The following is a 16,595-nucleotide window of genomic DNA, read 5'->3' as shown; positions in this document are numbered from 1 at the left end:
TTATCCTTTGATGGACAGTTGGGTTGTTTCCACATTTTAGCTATTGCGAATAATGTCGCTATGAACACAGGTGTACAAATATCTGAGACCCTGCTTTCAATTCTTCTGGGTATATACCTAGAAGTGGAATTGCTGGATCATATAGTAATTCTATTTTTAAATTTTTGAGGAATCGCCAAACTGTCTTTCACAGCACCTGTACCATTTTACGTTCCCAGCAACAGTGCCTAAGAATTCCAATTTCTCACCAACACTTGTTGTTTTCTGGGTTTTTTTTTTTTTTTTAAACATCGGCACCTGGGCTAACAACTGTTGCCAATCTTCCTTTTCTTTTTTTTGTTTTAAGGATTGGCACCTGGGCTAACAACTGTTGCCAATCTTTTTTTTTTTCTGCTTTATTTCCCAAAGCCCCTGGTACATAGTTGTATATCTGAGTTGCAGGTCCTTCTAGTTGTGGGATGTGGGACGCCGCCTCAATGTGGCCTGACTAGCGGTGCCATGTCTGTGCCCAGGATCCGAACCCTGGGCTGCCGCAGCGGAGCATGCAAACTTAACCACTCGGCCACGGAGCCGGCCTCTGGGTTTTTTTGATAGTAGCCATTCTAATAGGTGTGAGGTGATATCTCACTGTAGTTTTGATTAGCATTTCCCTCATGATTAGTGATGTAAAGAATCTTTTCATGTACTTGTTGGCCATTGGTATATCTTCTTTAAAGAAATGTCTATTCAAGTCCTTTGCTTATTTCTGAATCGGGCTGTCTTTTTGTTGTTGAGTTCTCTATATATTCTAGATATTAATCCCTTATCAGATATATGATTTGCAAATAGTTTCTCCTTTGTGAGTTGCCTTTTTACTCTGTTGACAGTGTCTTTTGATGCACAAAAGTTTTTAATTTTCATGAATTCCAATTTGTCTATTTTTTCTTTTGTTATCTGTGCCTTTGGTGTCATATCTAAAAAATCATGGCCAAACCAATGTTGTGAAGCTTTTGTCCTATCTTTTCTTCTAAGAGTTTTATTATATTAGGTTTTACATTTAGGTCCTTAATCTACTTTGAGTTAATTTTGGTATATGGTGTTAGGTAAGGATCTAACTTCCTTGTTTTGCATGTGGATATCCAGTTTTCCCAGCACCATTTGTTGAAACGACAATCCTTTCCCCATTGAATGGTCCTGACACACTTGTGAAAAATCATTTGGCTATCTATGTGAGGCTTTATTCTTGGGTCTCTATTCTGTTCCATTAGTCTATATGTCTCTCTTTATGTAAATACCACAGTGTTTTGATTATTGTAGTTTTGTAGTAAGTTTTGGAATCAGGAAGTGTGAGTTCTCAGGTTTGTTCTTTTACAAGATTGTTTTGGTTATTCAGGGTCCCTTGAGATTCCACATGAATTTAGGACAGGTTTTTTCTATTTCTGTAAAAAACGTCATTGGCATTTTGATAGGGATTGCATTGAATCTATAGATTTCTTTGGGTGGTATGGACATTTTAACAATATTAAGTCTTCCAATCCATGAACACGGGATGTGTTGTCATTTATTTACATCTTATTCAATTTCTTTCAGCAACGTTTTGTAGTTTTTAGGGAACAAGTATTTTACTTTCTTGGTTAATTAAGTTAATTCCTAAGTATTTTATTCTTTTTGATGTTATTATAAACGGAATTGTTTTTCTAATTTCCTTTTCAGATTGTTCACTATTCATGCATAGAAATGAAACTGATTTTTATGTGTTGACTTTGTATTCTGCTACTTTGCTGAACTCATTTAGTCTAAGTTTTTTTGTGGAATCTTTAGGGTTCTACACATATAAGATCAGACCATCTGCAAAAAGAGAGAATTTTACTTCTTTCCTAATATGGATGCCTTTTATTTCTTTTTCCTGCTGAACTGCTCTGGCTAGAACTTCCAATACTATATTGAATAAAGCAGGCATTCTTGCATTGTTCCTGATCTTAGAGGAAGCACCTTCCGTCTTTCACCATTGAGTACGATGTTCGCTGTGAGTTTTTTCATATATGGCTTTTATTACGTTGAAGTAGTTTCCTTCTATTCCTAGTTTGTTGAGTGTTTTTTTTTTTAATCATGAAAGGGTGTTGAATTTTGCCAAATGCTTTTTCCGCATCAATTGAAATGATCATGTGTTTTTTTCCCTTCATTATGTTAATAGGGCATAGTATACACTTATCAATTTTTGCATATTGAACTATCCTTGCATTCCAGGAATAAATCCCACTTAGTCATGCTATATAATTCTTTTAATATGCTGCTGAATTCTGTTTGCTAATATTCTGTTGAGGATTTTTGCATCAATTTTCATAAGGGGTATTTGGTCTGTAGGTTTCTTACCTTGTAGTGTCTTTGTCTGGTTTTGGTATGTGGGTAATGCTGGTCTCATAGAATGAGTTAGGAAGTATTCCCTCCGCTTCAATTTTTTGGAAATGTTTGAGAAGGATTAGTATTAGTTTTTCTTTAAATGTTTGGTAGAATTCACCAGTAAAGCATCAAGTCCAGGGCTTTTCTTTGTTGGGAGATTTTATGATTACTGATTCAATATCTTTACAAGTTATAGGTCTATTAAGATTTTCTATTTCTTTCTGAGTTAGTCTTGCTAGGTTTTGTATTTCTAGAAATTTATCCATTTCATCTAGGCTATCCAGTTTGTCCACAACTGTTCATAGTTCTCTCTCACAATTCTTTTTATTTCTGTAGAAACAGTAGTAATGTCCTCCCTTTCATTTCTGATTTTAGCAATTTTAGTCTTCTTTTCTCTTAGTTCATCTAGCTAAAGTTTTGTCAATTTTGTTCATCTTTTTGAAGAACCAACTTTTAGTTTCATTGATTTTCTCCATTGTTTTTCTATTCTCTATTTCATTTATCTCTGCTCTAATCTTTATTTTTTCCTTCCTTCTGCTAGCTTTGGGTTTAGTTTGTTCTTCTTTTCTTAGTTCCTTAAGTTGTAAAGTTGTTGAATTGAGATTTTTTTTAAACCTGAACATTTATTGTGCAACTCACCATTGAAATTTCTTGTTTAACATAAGCATTTATAGCAAAAATTTCCACCCAGCACTGCTTTCATTGCATCTCATAAGTTTTTGTATGTTGTTTTTTCATTTTCTTTCACCTTTAAGTATTTTTTAATTTCCCCAATGATTTCTTGTTTGATCCACTGATTTTTTAAAAGTGTGCTCTTTAATTTCTATAATTTTATGAATTTTTCAGTTTTCCTTCCATTATTGATTTTTAACTTCATCTCATTGTGGCCAGAGAAGATACTCTGTATAATATCTATCTTTTAAAACCTACTGAGACCTAATTTGTGGCCTGACATATGGTCTATCTTGAAAAATATTCCATGTACACTTGAGAAAATGTGTATTCTGTTGCTGTTGGGGAGAGTGTTCTGAACATGTCTTTCAGGTCTAGCTGGTTTACTGTGTTAAGTCCTCTATTTCCTTACTTATTTTCTGTCTGCTTCTTCTATCCATTATTATGAGTGAAGTACTGAAGTCTCACACTATTATTGTAGAAACATCTACTTTTCCTTTCAATTCTGTCAGCTTTCACTTCATATATTTTGATGTTATGTCATTAGGTGCATAAATATTTATAATTGTTATATCTTCTTGATGCATTGAAACTTTTGTTAACATACAATGTCTTTCTTTGTCTATTGTAACCTTTGCTGATTTAAAGTCTATTTTGTCTGATATTAGTATAGGCACCCCAGCTCTCTTTTGGTTACTATTTGCATAGAATATCTTTTTCCATTCTTTCACTTTCAATCTGTTTGTGTCTTTGGATCTCAAGGGAGTCTCTTGTAGACAGCATATAATTGGATCATGTGTTTCTGTTGGCCAATGTCTGTCTTTTTTAAAAAATTATTTTATTGAAACTCAAAATGGATCAAAGACCTAAAGATTAGGCCTGAGACAATAAGTCTTTTGGAAGAGAATATAGGCAGTACACTCTTTGACATCAGTTTCAAAAGAATCTTTTCGGACACTATAACTCCTCAGTTGAGGGAAACAACAGAAAGAATAAACAAATGGGACTTCATCAGACTAAAGAGCTTCTTCAAGGCAAGGGAAAACAGGATTGAAACAAAAAAACAGCTCACTAATTGGGAAAAAATATTTACAAGCCACTTATCTGACAAAGGGTTAATCTCCATAATATACAAAGAACTCACACTGATTAGCAACAAAAAAACAAACAACCCGATCAAAAAATGGGCAGAGGACATGAACAGACATTTCTCAAAAGAAGATATGAATATGGCCAATAGACACATGAAAAGATGTTCATCATCGCTAATCATCAGGGAAATGCAAATCAAAACTACACTAAGATATCACCTTACACCCGTTAGATTGGCAAAAACATCCAAAACCAAGAGTGACAAATGTTGGAGAGGATGTGGAGAAAAAGGAACCCTCATACACTGTTGGTGGGAATGCAAACTGGTGCAGCCACTATGGAAAACAGTATGGAGATTTCCCAAAAAGTTAAAAACAGAAATACCCTATGACCCAGCCATCCCATTATTGGGTATCTATCCTAAGAACCTGATATCAGAAATCTCAAGAGTCCGTTGCACCCCTATGTTCATCGCAGCATTATTTACAATAGCCAAGACGTGGAACCAGCCTACATGCCCAGAAACTGATGACTGGATAAAGAAGATGTGGTATATATACACAATAGAATACTACTCAGCCATAAAAAAAGACAAAATTGGCCCATTCACAACAACGTGGATGGACCTCGAGGGTATTATGTTAAGCGAAATAAGCCAGTCAGAGAAAGACGAACTCTATATGACTCCACTCATAGGTGGAAGTTAGTATATTGATAAGGAGATCTGATCGGTGGTTACCAGGGAAAAGGGGGCGTGGGGGGAGGGCATAGAGGGGGAAGTGGTGTACCCACAACATGACTAACAAAAATGTACAACTGAAATCTCACAAGGTTGTAATCTATCATAACATTAATAAAAAAAAATTATTTTATTGAGGTCATAATAGTTTATAACATTGTGCAATTTCAGGGGTACATTATTATTTATCAGTCACCATATATATGTGTCCCTTTACCCCTTTTGTCCAACCTCCAACCCCCTTCTCCTCTGGTAACTACTAATCTGTTCTCTTTGTCCGTGTGTTTATTTACCTTCCACATATGGGTGAAATCATGTGGTGTTTGTCGTTCTCTGTCTGGCTTATTTCACTTAACATAATACTCTCAAGGTCCATTCATGTTGTTACAAATGGTACAATTTTGCCTTTTGTATGGCTGAGTACTATTCCATTACACACACTCTCTCTCTCTCTATATGTGGTGTACATATATATATATATATATATATATATACATGCCACATCTTCTTTATCCATTCATCAGTTGATGGGTACTTGGGTTGATTCCAGGTCTTGCTATTGTGAATAATGCTGCAATGAAAATAGGGGTGCATAAATCTCTTTGAATCGTTGATTTCAAATTCTTTGGATAAATATCAATAGTGGGATAGCTAGGTCATATGGTATTTCTATTTTAAATTTTTTGAGAAATCTCCAAACTGTTTTCCATAGTGGCTGCACCAGTTTGCGTTCCCACCAGCAGTGTATGAGGGTTCCTTTTTCTCCACAACCTCTCCAACATTTGCTGTTTTTTGCCTTGGTAATTATAGCCATTCTAACAAGTGCTAGGTGATATCTCATTGTAGTTTCATTTGCATTTCCCTGATGGTTAGCGATGTTGGATATCTTTTCATGTGCATGTTGGCCACCTGTATATCTTCTTTGGAAAAATGTCTGTTCATATCCTATGCCCATTATTTGATCGGGTTAGTTGGTTGGTTTTTTTGTGTGAGGAAGACTGGCCCTGAGCTAACATCTCTTGCCAATATTCCTCTATTTTATGTGGGATGCTGCCACAGCATGTCTTGATGAGCTGTGCTAGGTCTGCGCTTAGGATCTGAACCTACGAAGCCCAGGCCACCAAAGCGGAGCGCACGAACTTAACCACTATGCCACTGGGCCAGCCTCGGTTGCTTGTTTTTTTGTTGTTGAGTCCTTTGTATATTTTGGAGATTAACCCCTTGTTGGATATATGATTTGCAAATATTTTCTCCCAGTTGCTGGGTTGTCTTTTCATTTTGTTCATGGTTTCCTTGGCCTTGCAGAAGCTCTTTAGTCTGATGAAGTCCCAGCTGTTTCTTTTTTCCCCTTTCCTGAGTAGACATCGTATTTGAAAAGATCCCTCTAAGACCGATGTCAAAGAGTGTACTGCCCATATTCTCTTCCAGGAGTTTTATGGTTTCACGTCTTACCTTCAAGTCTTTAATACATTTTGAATTGATTTTTGTGTATGCCAAAAGATAATGGCCTACTTTCATTCTTTTGCATGTAGATGTCCCGTTTTCCCAGCACCATTTATTGAAGAGGTTTTTCTTTCTCCATTGTATGTTCTTGGCTCCTTTGTTGAAGATTAGTTGTGCATAGATGTGTGGTTTTATTTCTGAGCTTTCAATTCTGTTCCATTGATCTGTGTGTCTGTTTTTGTAGCAGTACCATGCTGTTTTGAATACTATAGCTCCGTAGTGTATTTTGAAGTCAGGGATTGTGATGTCTCCAGCTTTGTTCTTTTTTTCTCAGGACTGCTTTAGCTATTTGGGGTCTTTTCCTGTTCCATATGAATTTTAGGGTTCTTTCTTCTATTTCTGTGAAGAATGTCGTTGGGATTCTGATTGGTATTGCCTTGAACCTATAGATTGCTTTATATAATATGGACATTTTAACTATATTTCTTCTTCCAATACATGTGCATGGAATATTTTTCCATTTCTTTACATCATTGTTGATTTGTTTCAATAATGTCTTACAGGGGCCAGCCTGGTGGTGTAGCAGTTAAGTTCGCATGCTCCACTTTGGCAGCCTGGGTTCGCTGGTTTGGATCCCAGGTGTGGACCTATGCACTGCTTTAAAGCCATGCTGTGGCAGGTGTCCCACATAGAAAGTAGAGGAAGATGGGCACGGATGTTAGCTCAGGGCCATCTTCCTCAGGAAAAAGAGGAGGACTGGCGGCCGATGTTAGCTCAGGGCTAATCTTCCTCAAAAAAAAAAAATCTTACAGTTTTCATTGTATAGGTCTGTCACCTCCTTGGTTAAATTTACTCCTAGATATTTTATTCTTTCTGTTGCAATTGTAAATGGAACTGTATTCTTGAGTTCTCTTTCCGTTAGTTCATTGTTAGGTTATAGAAATGCAACTGATTTTTGTTAAGTTGATTTTGTACCCTACCATTTTGCTTTAGTTGTTGATTATTTGTAATAGTTTTCTGATGGGTTCTTTATGGTTTTCTATATATAAAATCATGCTGTCTGCAAAAGGTGAGAGCTTCACTTTTTCCTTACCAATTTGGATACCTTTTATTTCTTTTTCTTGCCTAACTGCTCTAGCTACAACCTCCAGTACTATGTTGACTAAGAGTGGCAAGAGTGGGCACCCTTGTCTTGTTCCTGTTCTCAGAGGGATGGCTTTCAGTTTTTGCCTGTTGAGTATGATGTTGCCTGTGGGTTTGTCATATATGACCTTTATCATGTTGAGGTACTTTCCTTCTATACACATTTTATTGAGAGTTTTTATCACAAATGGATGTTGCATTGTCAACGTTCATTGTCAAATGCTTTCTCTGCATCTATTGAGATGACCATGTGATTTTTATTCCTCAGTTTGTTAATGTAGTGTATCATATTGATTGACTTGTGGATGTTGAACCGTCCCTGTATCTCTGATATAAACCTCACTTGATCATGGTGTATGATGCTTTTAATGTATTGCTCTATTTGGTTTACCAATATCTTCTTGAGGATTTTTGCATCTATGTTCATCAACAATAGGGGCCTGTAATTTTCCTTCTTTGTGTTGTCTTTATTTTGCTTTGGGAACAGGGTGATATTGGCCTTGTAGACTGAATTACAAAGTGTTGCATCTTCTTCAATTTTTTTGTAATAGTTTGAGAAGGATAGGTATTAAATCTTCTTTGAATGTTTGGTAGAATTCTCCTGAGAAGCCATCTGGTCCTGGACTTTTATTTTTTGGGAGATGTTTGATTGCTGTTTCAGTCTCTTTACTTGTCTATTCAGATTCTCTATTTCTCCTTGATTCAGTTCTGGGAGGTTGTATGACTCTAAGAATTTATCCATTTCTTCTAGATTGTCCAATTTGTTCGCGTACAGTTTTCCACAGTATTCTCTTATAATTCTTTATTTCTGTGGTAGACATTGTAACTTCTCTTTCATTTCTAATTTTATTTATTTGAGGCTTCTCTTGTTCTTAGTAAGTCTGGCTAAGGGTTTGTCAGTTTTGTTTATCTTCTCAAAGAATCAGCTCTTAGTTTCATTGATCCTTCCTACTGTTTTTCTGGTTTCTATTGCATTTATTTCTGCTCTAATTTTTATTCTTTCCCTCCTTCTGCTGACTTTGGGCTTTGTTTGTTGTTGTTCTTCTAACTCTGTTAGGTGTATTCAAGATTATTTATTTGAGATTTTTCTTGTTTGTTAAGGTGGGCCTGTATTGCTATGAATTGCCCTCTTAGGACCACTTTTGCTGCATCCCACATGAGTTGGTATGACATGTTTTCATTTTCATTTGTCTCCAGATAGTTTCTCCTTTAATTTCTTCATTGATCCATTGGTTGTTCAGTAGCATGTGGTTTAGTCTCCACACATCTGTCACTTTCCCAGCTTTTCTCGTGTAGCTGATTTCTAGTTTCATAGCATTATTGTTGGAAAAGATGCTTGATATGATTTCAATCTTCTTAAATTTGTTGAGGCTTGCTTTGTTCACAACATATGGTCTATCCTTGAGAGTGTTCCATGTGCACTTGAGAAAAACGTGTATTCTGCTGTTTTTGGCTGGAGTGTTCTCTATATATCTGTTAAGTCCATCGGGTCTAGTTTTTTGTTTAATTCCACTATTTCCGTGTGGATTTTCTGTCTGGATGATCTATCCATTGATGTAAGTGGGGTGTTGAGGTCCCCTACTATTATTGTGTTGCTGTTAATTTCTCCCTTTAGGTCTGTTGTCAATAGTTGCTTTACGTACTTTGGTGTTCCTGTGTTAGGTGCATAGATATTCATAAGTGTTATGTCCTCTTGGTGGAATGTCCCCTTTATCATCATATATTGCCCCTCTTTGTGTCTCATTGCCTTTTTTATCTGAAGTCTACTTTGTCTGATGTAAGTATGGCAACACTTGCTTTCTTTTGTTTGCCATTTGCTTAGAGTGTCGTCTTCTATCTCTTCACTCTCAGCCTGTGTTTCTCTTTAGAGTTGAGATGTATTTTCTGGAGGCAGCCTATTGTGGGTCTTGTTCTTTAGTCCATCCTGTCACTCTGTGTCTTTTGATTGGAGAATTCAATCCATTTACATTTAGAGTGATTATTGACATATGAGGGCTTAATACTGCCATTTTATCCCTTGTTTGCCAGTTGTTTTGTATTTCCCTTGCTTTTCATCCCATGTATTTCCAACTGCCATTTCAGTTTGGTGATTTTCTATGACGGTTTTCTCTTTATTTATCATTTGTATCTCTGTTGTGATTTTTTTGTTCAGTGCTACCATGAGATTTGTATAAAAGATCTCCTAGATGAGATAGTCCATTTTCTGATAGCCTTTTATCTCCTTAGCCTAAGCAGGTTCCTTCCCTTTCCTCTTCCCTAAGTTATTGTTGTCACAAGTTATTCCATTTTATGTTGTGAGTTTGTCATTAAAATGAAGTGATGACAGTTATTTTTGAGGCTTTCCTTCCCTTTATCTTTAACGCTATAATTGTTTGCTAACTGTTCTGATAGCTGCAATTTTCTGATTTTGTCTATTTATCTCTTTGCTCAAGGCTTTGTAAATCTTTTTTTTTTTCAGGTATGAGGGCATTCTTGATCATTTCTTGTGGGGGCGGGTCTTGTGGCAATGAACTTCCTCAGTTTTTGTTTATCGGGGGAAAGTTTTTATTTCTCCATCATCTCTGAAGGATAGTTTCAATGGATAGAGTATTCTTGGCTAAAAGCTTTTGTCTTTCAGTATTTTGAATATATCATTCCACTCTCTCCTAGCCTCTAAGGTTTCTGCTGAGAAATTTGCTGAAAGCCTAATAAGGGTTCCTTTGTTGGTTATTTTATTCCACCTTGCTGCCCTTAATATTTTTTCTTTGTCATTGACTTTTGCTTATTTTACTAATATATGCCTTGGAGAAAGTCTTTTTACATTGATGTAATTTGGAGTTCTGTTGGCTTCATTTACATGTAATTCCAGCTCCTTCCCCAGGTTTGGGAAGTTCTCAGCTATTATTTCTTTGAACAAGCTTTCTGCTCCTTTCTCTCTCTCTTCTCCCTCTTGAATACCTATAATCCTTATGTTGCATTTCCTAATTGAGCCAGATATTTCTTGCAGAACTTCTTCATTTCTTTTTAGTTTTAGGTCTGTCCTCCTCCTCCACCTGAAGCATTTCTATACTTCTTTCTTTCTTCCTTTCTTTTTTTCTGCTGAAGAAGATTAGCCCTGAGCTAACATCCATTGAAAATCCTCTTTTTTTTTTTTTTTTTCTCAAGGAAGACTAGCCCTGAGCTAACATCTGTGCCAATCTTCCTCTGTTTCTGTACATGGGACACCTCCATGGCATGGTTGGTGAGTAGACTAGGTCTCTGCCCAGGATCCGAACCCATGAACCCAGGCCATCGAAGCAGAGCATGTGGAACTTTAACCACTCAGCCACAGAGCTGGACCCAGCATTTCTATATTTCTGTCCTATACATTACTAATTCTGTCCTCCATAATGTGAGCTCTGTTTTTTAAGGATTCTATTTTTTAAAAAATCTCATCATGTTCTTCATCTCTAGGCATTTGTTTGGTTTTTTTTTTTTTTAGAGTTTCAATTTCTTTTGTGAAGAATTCTCTCTGCTCATTAATTTTATTCCTGAGTTCACTGAACTGTCTTTCTGAGTTTTCTTGTAACTCATTGAGTTTCTTTATGATAGCTAGTTTGAATCATTTAGATTGTAAATTTCTGTGACTTCAGGATTGGTTTCTAGACACTTGTCATTTTCCTTCTGGTCTGGAGTGTTAATGTATTTCTTCATGCTGTTTGGTGGGGTAGACCTTTGCCAGCATACAGTGGTAGTATCTGGATGCAGGTTCCACCTGCCACTACTTGGGGGTTGCAGGAGCTGTGTTTTCTGAGCTTGCTGCATGCACTGGTAGTTGTTTCCATCTGTTGGAAGCTGTGCCGACAGGGCCCGTCTGTGTTTGCCTGTTGGACACTGCTGCTTCACACATGCAGGCACAGGCACTCTGGCACAGATCCCCTACCCTGGGTGACCAGCCAAGCTGGTGCACCAGGCAGCATGGGGGGATGCTTTCTTTTCTGCCTGTATTCCTGCTCTGCACTCACTGGTGGCCTACTTGGACTGTTCAGCTTGGTGGGGGCACCCCCATGGTGAGTGATCCACCTCAGTGTAGAGAATTCCTGTGGGCTGGGAAGCAACCCTGAGAGTGAAAGTTCCTGCAAAGGGCTGCCTTTTCCCCCGTCTCCTCTCAGAGTTGCACATCAGCTGCTGCGCGAGGTCCCACACCCTAGATGGCTGCTGCTGGGGAGGGGGAGATCTGCTTACCTCCTGCCACTGCTTCCTGTGGGATCCAGTATCCTTAACCTTCAGACATATGGCTGAGTGGATCTCTTTGATATCTATTGTAGTGTGTGGATGTCCTCTGTTGGTTAATGAATGTCCTTTTTGTTGTGTCTTCAGGGGGATGGACTAAGAGAACAGCTCACTCTGCCATGATGCTGACATTGCCAATCTCTGTCTTTTGATTAGAGTTTAATCCATTTATGTTTAAAGTAATTACTGATACAGGGGAACTTACTTCTCTCATTGTCCTATTTGTTTTTTATATACCTTATAACTTTTTGTCCCTTGTTTCCTGCATTCCTGTCTTCTTTTGTGTTTAGTTGATTTTTTTTTTTTAAAGATTTTATTTTTTCCTTTTTCTCCCCAAAGCCCCCCCGGTACATAGTTGTATATTCTTCGTTGTGGGTCCTTCTAGTTGTGGCATGTGGGACGCTGCCTCAGGGTGGTTTGATGAGCAGTGCCATGTCCACGCCCAGGATTCGAACCAATGAAACACTGGGCCGCCTGCAGCGGAGCGCGCGAACCCAACCACTCGGCCACGGGGCCAGCCCCTGTGTTTAGTTGATTTTTGTAGTGAATGTTTAAATTCCTTTCCCATTTCCTTTTATGTATATTCTATAGCTATTTTCTTTGTGGTTACCATGGGGATTACATTTAACATCTTCAAGTTATAACACTCTAATTTAGATTTATATCAGCTTAACTTCATAACACACAAAACCTGTGCTCCTATGTAGCTCGATCTCCATCCCTTTTGGTTGATGGTGTCACAAAATTACATCTTTATACATTGCCCCAAAATATAGACTAACAATTCTTTTAAATGCATTAGTCTCTCAAATTATGTAGAAAACAAGATTTGGAGTTACAAACCAAAGTTACAGTAATATTAGCTTTTACACTAACAATTGTTTTTTCTTTAAAGGTAATCTCTTAAATCATAGAGAAAACAAAAAGTGCAGTTACAAATCATTGTTACAGTAATATTAGCTTTTATAAATGCTTATGTATTTACCTTTATTAAGATCTTTATTTCTCATGTGGCTTCAAGTTACCGTCTAGTGTCCTTTCATTTAACCCTGTGGTTAAAGCATGCCTGTTGAGCATCCTTGCAGGGAAGGTCTAATGGTCATGAACTCCCCCAGCTTTTGTTTATCTGGGAATGTCTTGATTTCTCCGTCACTTTTCAAGGACAGTGTTGCTGAATATAGGATTCTTGATGTATTTTTTTCTTTTAGTACTTTGAATACATGGGTAGGCCCACTGTCTTCTGCCCTCCCAAGTTTCTGAAGAGAAACTTGCTGAAGATCTTATTGAGACCCCTGTATGTGATGACTTGCTTCTCTCTTGCTGCCTTCAAGAGTCTCTCTTTGTCTGTGTCGTTTGAAAGGCTGATTATAACGTGTCTCGGTGTGGGTCTCTTTGAATTCATCTGAGCTGAGCTTCTTGGATGTTTATATTCATGTCTTTCATCAAATTTGGGAAGTTTTAGCCATTATTTATGCAAATATTATTTTTGCCCCTTTCTTACCTTCCTCTCCTCTGGGACTCCCACAATGCATATGTTGGTCTGCTTCGTGAAGTCCCACAGGTCCCTCAGTCTGCACTTTTCTTCAATCCCTTTTCCTTCTGTTTTTCAGATTTGATAATTTCCACTGTGCTATCTGTAAATGTGCTGATTCTTTCTTCTGCCTTTGAATCCCTCTAGTGAATTTTTCATATCAGTTATTGTACTTTTCACCTCCAGAATTTCTTTTTAGGTTATCTATCTCTTTATTGATATTTCCATTTTGTTCACACATTGTTTTCTTGACTTTCTCCATATCTTCCTTTCTTTCTTCCAGCATCTTTAAAACAGTTGTTTTAAAGTCTTGTCTAGTATATCTGTCATCAGGTGTTTTTCTGGGACAGTTTCTGCTGATTGTTTTTTTTCTCTGACTGGGTCATACTTTCCTTTTTCTTTATACGCCTTGTGATTTTTTTGAACACTGGACACTGGAATTTAATAATGTGGTAACTCTGGAAATCGGATTTTTCCCAGAGTTTGCTTGTTTTTGTTATTTGTTTTTATTGTTGTAGGCTGTCTCTGGGCTGAAGATCAGCCTGAAGTGTAAACTTAAGATCTCCTTAGGTTTTTTCTGAGTCATTCTCTGGGCTTGCATAATCACTTTCAAATTTTCCTCATATATGCAACTGTTTCTGAATGTCCTGGTCTTTAATGTCTAGCTCCCAAAAGATGACAAAGTGAAAAATGAAGAGAGGGGAAGGGCATCTTCCCTTTAAATTCCCTGGAAATCACTTCAGGTTGGAGTGGGGGAAAGCTAGCAATAATGCAACAATGGCTGTCCACCCTCTTTTTACCTTTGGAATCAGAAGCAGCAATCAGAGCACAGATTCCTAATATTTGGAGGGCAGGGTCCTTTTTACCTACCCTGGCTCCTGCAAGCTGTGTGCAAACTGCTTTAGGAACAGTACACAGCTGCCTACCATGTGGCTAGAGGTGGGTAATGAGTATCTACTATTGTGCTGAGAGCTGAAATTAACCACAATTTACCATCCAAGTCTTCCCCAGGAAGCTGCAAACCTTCTACAGACTCCAGAGTTCCAAAATAGTTACATCAGACAGATTCCATCAGTGCAATTGTGTCTAGGTAGGAAGACAGATTCCTAGGGCTTTCGACTCTGCCTTCTTCCCAGAATCCTCCCCCTTAATAAATAATTTCTAATCCTTTATAATGATCTTATAAATGAAAAAGATTACTAAAAGCATTTAGAAATCACTTAACTTTAGATTCTGTGTTCAGAACGCATTGCCTGAGAAGTTATAAAAGTTGTTTTTTACTATATATGTGTGTATGTGGGTATGGATATATATATGTGTATGTGTATGGAGGGGATGATAAGAAGTGTGATTATTTAGGGCTTCTGACTTAAACTGAGATAAGAAGGTAATTAATCTAATAAATACACACAGTTGACTTATTCCTTACAACTATTATCTGTAAACCCAAAGGTGATTGATCTAAGTTAAGAACCTGAGGCCCAGTTATCAGTTTAGCCCTACCTTATGTTGTCACTCTAGGAAAATAACTGAATATTTCTGTGCCTGATTAGTGAAATTCCAGGGTTAGTTCTTTCTATCCCAAATGATCACAAAACACTTTGTGATTCCCTATTCTAGATCCAGTGTTTTTAAGGTATCCAATGCTAGTTCTTTGTACCACAAATACTCACTCTTCCTTGTGGACACAGCCTCCAATAAAGGATCTTCAAGGAAAGAGGGGGACACACTGCTACTGCTGGTTGACTTGTGCAGAGTTTCTCCCTGAGAAATGTATGGGCAAAGAAATAGATTCCTTAGACATTAGTGCTCTTGTGCTAATTAATAACATTTTACTATTAAATATTTATTTTAACATGAGGCACCAAATTATGTCAAAGTTTCAAGGCAAGTAGAAGACAAATTAGAAGGGATCTAAAATTAGACATGCCTGGGTTTGTGTCCTGGTTTTGTCCCTTATTAGAGTGATGTGACATTGAGCAAGTTTCTTATCTTAGTTTCATCATTTGTAAAATAGGGTGTATAATACCCTCTTTTTCACAGGGTTATCAGAAGGATTAGATGAGACAATGCATTCAAAATACGTAACACATTACCTGGCACACAACAGATGGTGGTTAAACTATTATTAGAAGAATATTTAACACATTTATAAAAGTAATAGACTGGGAATCCCATGAGGTAGATGCTGTGTATCTTGTTCATTGTTGTTACCTAGTATCAAACCCATCACTTAGTAAGTAATGAATAAATATTTGTTGAATCAATGGACGAAAATAAATATTTCATGATATGTCACATGAATCTAGAAAAACGTCTACATGGTGCCAAATAAAATTTAAGTTCCTATTACCAGTGAGAAGTGACCTTAATTTGATTGGGCCATACCAAAATGATGTACAATATTTATTCATGAAAAATTTACCAGCTACTATGTGATGGGGGATATATATTAACTAGAAGACAACTTATTTCGATAATATCTATAGAAAATTGCCAAATATTTTTAAATACAGAAGAAAGAAAATTAGGTTAATATATTAATCTAAGACTATGGGAGACATTAGTGAAAATTCTCTCTGACCTACTTAGTTAGGGTGACTTTAATAATTAGCCAGTCACTAAAAACTCACCTCACCTAAAGCCTACTTGCTGAAAGCATTAGTTTCAAACAAGTTATGATACAAAGGATCTGATCAAAGAACAGAAGAAAGGCTGTGTAAACCACACAGTTCAAACACAGAAGGCTTGAACAATGACCTCCACTCTCTTGGTACTTACCATGAAGGGCAAATCAAGCCATGTAAGCAAAGCCTCAACCCCAGTCATGGTGTAGGTCACACAAATCTCCAGAAAAGCTAGCAAGCAACTACAATGATCTCCTTCTGCTTATGGAAGGTCAAAAGGAAATAAAAGCCAAAAGTATCTCTTAGGAAAAGAAAAAAGGAGTTATACACAGTACTTCCCAAATAATTATGAGGTGGGTGCTACCCTGATTTAAAGAGCAGAGACCATTCTCCTGCTTCATATACTTCAGCCCATCTTCCCTAGAAATACTATCCATCCATCTACCTATCTATCTATCTATTGCTTGAGGAAGGTTATCCCTGAGCCAACATCCATGGTGATCTTCCTCTATTTTGTATGTGGGATGCCACCACAGCAAGGCTTGATGAGCGGCGTGTAGGTCTGTGCCCATGATCCGAACCCAGGAACCCCGGGCCGCCAAAGCAGAGCATGCAAACTTGACCACTACCCCATCAGGCTGGTCCCCTAGAAACACTTTTGGAAGCCTCATTTTTGGGAACTCTGAGACATGTCCACAGCTTTCACCCAACTCCTCCT

General features: G+C 37.4%; 1 protein-coding gene across 12 annotated transcripts in view; it reads right to left on the bottom strand.

Annotated features, from left to right (window-relative positions):
* The window catches only part of SPIRE1 (spire type actin nucleation factor 1), a 216,885-nt gene that overhangs the window by 16,417 nt on the left and 183,873 nt on the right, over window positions 1-16,595 (bottom strand). For all 12 annotated transcript variants that reach the window (XM_070629574.1, XM_070629577.1, XM_070629566.1 and 9 more), the window contains one exon: window positions 14,924-15,014. In XM_070629574.1, the coding sequence (XP_070485675.1) occupies window positions 14,924-15,014 (91 nt within the window). The remainder of the gene's footprint in view (window positions 1-14,923; window positions 15,015-16,595) is intronic.

The sequence above is a fragment of the Equus przewalskii genome, chromosome 7, assembly GCF_037783145.1.
Source record: "Equus przewalskii isolate Varuska chromosome 7, EquPr2, whole genome shotgun sequence".
Classification (NCBI taxonomy): domain Eukaryota; kingdom Metazoa; phylum Chordata; class Mammalia; order Perissodactyla; family Equidae; genus Equus; species Equus przewalskii.
This window is presented reverse-complemented; position numbering and strand designations above follow the sequence as displayed.